The 3,670-nt window shown below is 34.2% G+C and overlaps 1 protein-coding gene across 2 annotated transcripts in view; it reads left to right on the top strand.

Moving 5' to 3' along the window:
- The window catches only part of LOC106462754 (synaptotagmin-1-like), a 30,607-nt gene that overhangs the window by 22,436 nt on the left and 4,501 nt on the right, over positions 1 to 3,670 (top strand). For both annotated transcript variants that reach the window (XM_013922705.2, XM_022390084.1), the window contains exon 7: positions 819 to 936. In XM_013922705.2, the coding sequence (XP_013778159.1) occupies positions 819 to 936 (118 nt within the window). The remainder of the gene's footprint in view (positions 1 to 818; positions 937 to 3,670) is intronic.

Raw genomic sequence — 3,670 nt, 5'->3', positions numbered from 1 at the left:
ATGTTTTAATCCATATTTTGTCTAGAGACATGTTTTAATCCGTATTTTGTTTAGACACATGCTAAACATTGCAGTGTTACGACGCTATTTCGTTTGATGAAGTAATCTAAAACCCAGCATCAAGTTGAACTACTCTTATAAACAAAATATTACGCTCTTTTTTATTACGATGAAATGGTTATCTTATTGTATTAATACTGTAACGCTGGATATTTTATTAACTCTAATATTAATTACAAAGAAAAAAATGCACATATTTATTAGCCTAAGAAAGATAATGCAATAATCAAACGTTGGTAGTTTTTCAAAATTTGCTAAAACAAATTTGTTCCAAAGAAAAAAACGATCTTAGTGACCCATCTATAACCAATAATATTTAAAAATAATTATCTTAAGGTGTTACATCTCCTCAGTGTATTCTTGCAGTGTTTTTTGGAATACCTTATTCATTGATGAAGATATTTGAATAATAATAATAATCATTATCAATGTGACAAAAAAAGGCTTATTTCTCTTCTGGTGCAACTATTTTTTGAAACCCAGTAATAAATAAGAATCTCAATCTCAATAGGAACTTTTTGTTTGTTGTTAAAAGCAGAAATTGGTTTTTATTATTAACAAAATCATGTTAACTAGCTTAAAGCTGTTCTAAATTGCTTCTTAGCCTTGGATATTTAAGAAAAATGTACTTCAAGCATTTCCTATGTTTTACATCTGCATCAGTTTAAAGGTTATGACATAAAGCTACAAAAGTGTGTAATCAATACTTGTATAAAGTGTAAAGGTTAGCTTCATTTTGTTCTTATTGTTTTGCCCAGGACAACAAGCTAGGAGACATATGTTTTTCGTTACGTTATGTTCCAACGGCTGGAAAATTGACAGTTGTTATTCTAGAGGCTAAGAATCTGAAGAAAATGGACGTTGGAGGATTATCAGGTATTTTCACAATAAAAATATTCAGTTTCGGACTGATTAATTAATATTCATTTCCGATCAGTGCAAGCTACCCATTTAAGCGAAACTAGAAATCCACCTGGTAATGAGTGTAGTTGATTAAATATAATTTGATTACGTTCTTACTTATAAAGATTAGAATACGTTGCCTCATCAACTGGGTAACCTCACTGTTAGCGATATTTTCGGCGATAAACCCAATAGTATCTCACTATATTTCATCAGTTTAAGAGACTTAGAGTAGCCCTAATGAAAATAATTCATTACACTGAGGCCCGGAATGGCCAGGTGGTTAGGGCGTTCGACTCACAATCTGGGGTCGCGGGTTCAAATCCCCGGCACACCAAACATGCTCGCCCTTTCAGTCGTGGGGACGTTATAATGTGACGCTCAATCCCACTATTCGTTGGTAAAAGAGTAGCCCAAGAGTTGGTGGTGATGACTAGCTGCCTTCCCTCTAGTCTTGCACTACTAAATTAGGGAAGGTAGCGCAGATACTCTTCGTATAGCTTTGTGCGAAATTCATAACAAAAAAACATTACGTTGAGCTATAAATGTTCTTTTATAAATGCAAAAAGACAATAAACTGTTGATCCCACAATTATCCTCCAATTAGGATGAACGAAAGGTTAAATAATATTAGGGGTTGAAGTATTCTTTGAACATTTCTAAAACCAAATTCGATATCAGTAGTTATTTCCGTTTCAGAAATAAAATTAAGTGCTTCTGAGTTATCTAACATTTTGCATGTTCTCGTTGTAGACGAGGCTATGTGCGATCGAAACTTTGTTCACTTATAACTTCTGAAGCCCAGTGGTGTAATAAATTATTCTCATATCCATTAGAGTTATCTAAAGAACTGTAATTGTGTAGCTACCAGCATCTATTTCATATTTCTGTGTAGTCCCATTTATGCTAGCTACGAAACCCGTAGACTAAACATCTGAAACCATTGAAAATATGATCGGGTGTTTTCTACTAACTGTATAATAGGATTACTATTATCACACACATTTGACCATTATAGTGTATCCAAGTTTTAACATGCATGGTAGGCGCACTGTGAAAATAAAACTAAATACATTTACATTTCGAGGACATCAGTTTTACTCTGTTCTTCTAACCATTTCTAAATTTCCTGTTTCGGGTATATTGCTTTCAATTTTGGTTTACTCTCTGGATGTATGCTGTCAAATAGGCATAACACGGTAAAGCATTTCTAAATCCTCTTATGCTTGAATTCTTTTTCTCCCCCAGATATTAAAAAAAAAAAGAATTAAGCATTTTGAGTGTGTATACCAAATAACCGTTGAATGACATACGATCCAATGGTCAATATAGGGTGTGAGTGACAAATGACTCTTTCATGACATATAATATAATATAATGGTCAGTGCAGAGTGTGTATACCAATTAACTGTTTTGATAACACATGATCCAAAGGTCAGTACCAAATGACTGTTTAATGGTATATGATCCAATGGTCAATATAGGGCGTGAATGACAAATGACTGTTTAATGGCATATGAATCCAATGGTCAATATAGGGCGTGTATACCAAATAACCGTTGAATGACATATGATCCAATGGTCAGTATAGGGTGTGAGTGACAAATGACTCTTTCATGACATATAATATAATGGTCCGTGCAGTGTGTGTATATACCAATTAACTGTTTGATAACACATGATTCAAAGGTCAGTGCCAAATAACTGTTTACTGATACGTGATCACTATAGGGTGCGTGTCTGACAAGTAACTACTTAATGGCATGTGATCCAAAGGTCAGTGCCAAATAACTGTTTAATGATACGTGATCATTATAGGGTGTATGTCTTACAAGTAACTACTTCATGACATATGATCCAAAGATCAATGCCAAATAACTGTTTAATGATACGTGATCACTATAGGGTGCGTGTCTGACAAGTAACTACTTAATGGCATGTGATCCAAAGGTCAGTGCCAAATAACTGTCTAATGACATGTGATTGAATTGTCAGTGCCAAATAATTATTTAGTGACATATTATCTAAAGCTTCGTGAAGTAACCAAAGTATAGTGTTTTTGTTCTGTACTAATTAAAAGTGTGAAGAGACTGTGGATAAAACAAATCACGGAGAATAATATATTCAGTAACTGAATTACGCATATGTCGGATTTGGGCCAGAAATATAATGATGTTCGTTAGTTTCACACACAAGACTCTTCGACTTAATTGTCTTTGCTACTTTTTTGAACAATGAGCAACTTTTTCAGTAAAAGTATTCCAGCTTTCCTCTCAAGCAACAGAAGTGTCCTCATCCATATAATAGTTTGTTTGATTTGTCTGTAGTTCAGATTCTTTGATTTGACTACTGTGGTTCTCTCTCATGGTGGCTATAAAACCAGTATGATCATTTGAAACACTCTTTAGAGTGAACTATGTATTATATATACAAAATATTTTACATACTTACATAGAGGGTCATGAGATATGCATTTCGTTGGTTTCTAAAAATAGCACTAGGGGGCCGCACATGTAAGTTAGGCTAGTGTATAAGCATGGAATGAAATAGATAATTGTTATACTGTCACTATTAGTGGAAGACCCAATACGTTAGGAAGAATGACATTAAGATGGCTGCCATGCTGGGGCAGCACTCCGGGCATACCGTCACAGATACACCATAAAGCATACTGGTTAAAATGTTCTTATCAGCCACTTTTAGAGTT

The sequence above is a fragment of the Limulus polyphemus genome, unplaced genomic scaffold (genome assembly GCF_000517525.1).
Source record: "Limulus polyphemus unplaced genomic scaffold, Limulus_polyphemus-2.1.2 Scaffold1240, whole genome shotgun sequence".
Lineage (NCBI taxonomy): Eukaryota > Metazoa > Arthropoda > Merostomata > Xiphosura > Limulidae > Limulus > Limulus polyphemus.
The sequence above is the reverse complement of the archived record's forward strand: the minus strand, read 5'-3'. Positions and strand labels throughout refer to the sequence as shown.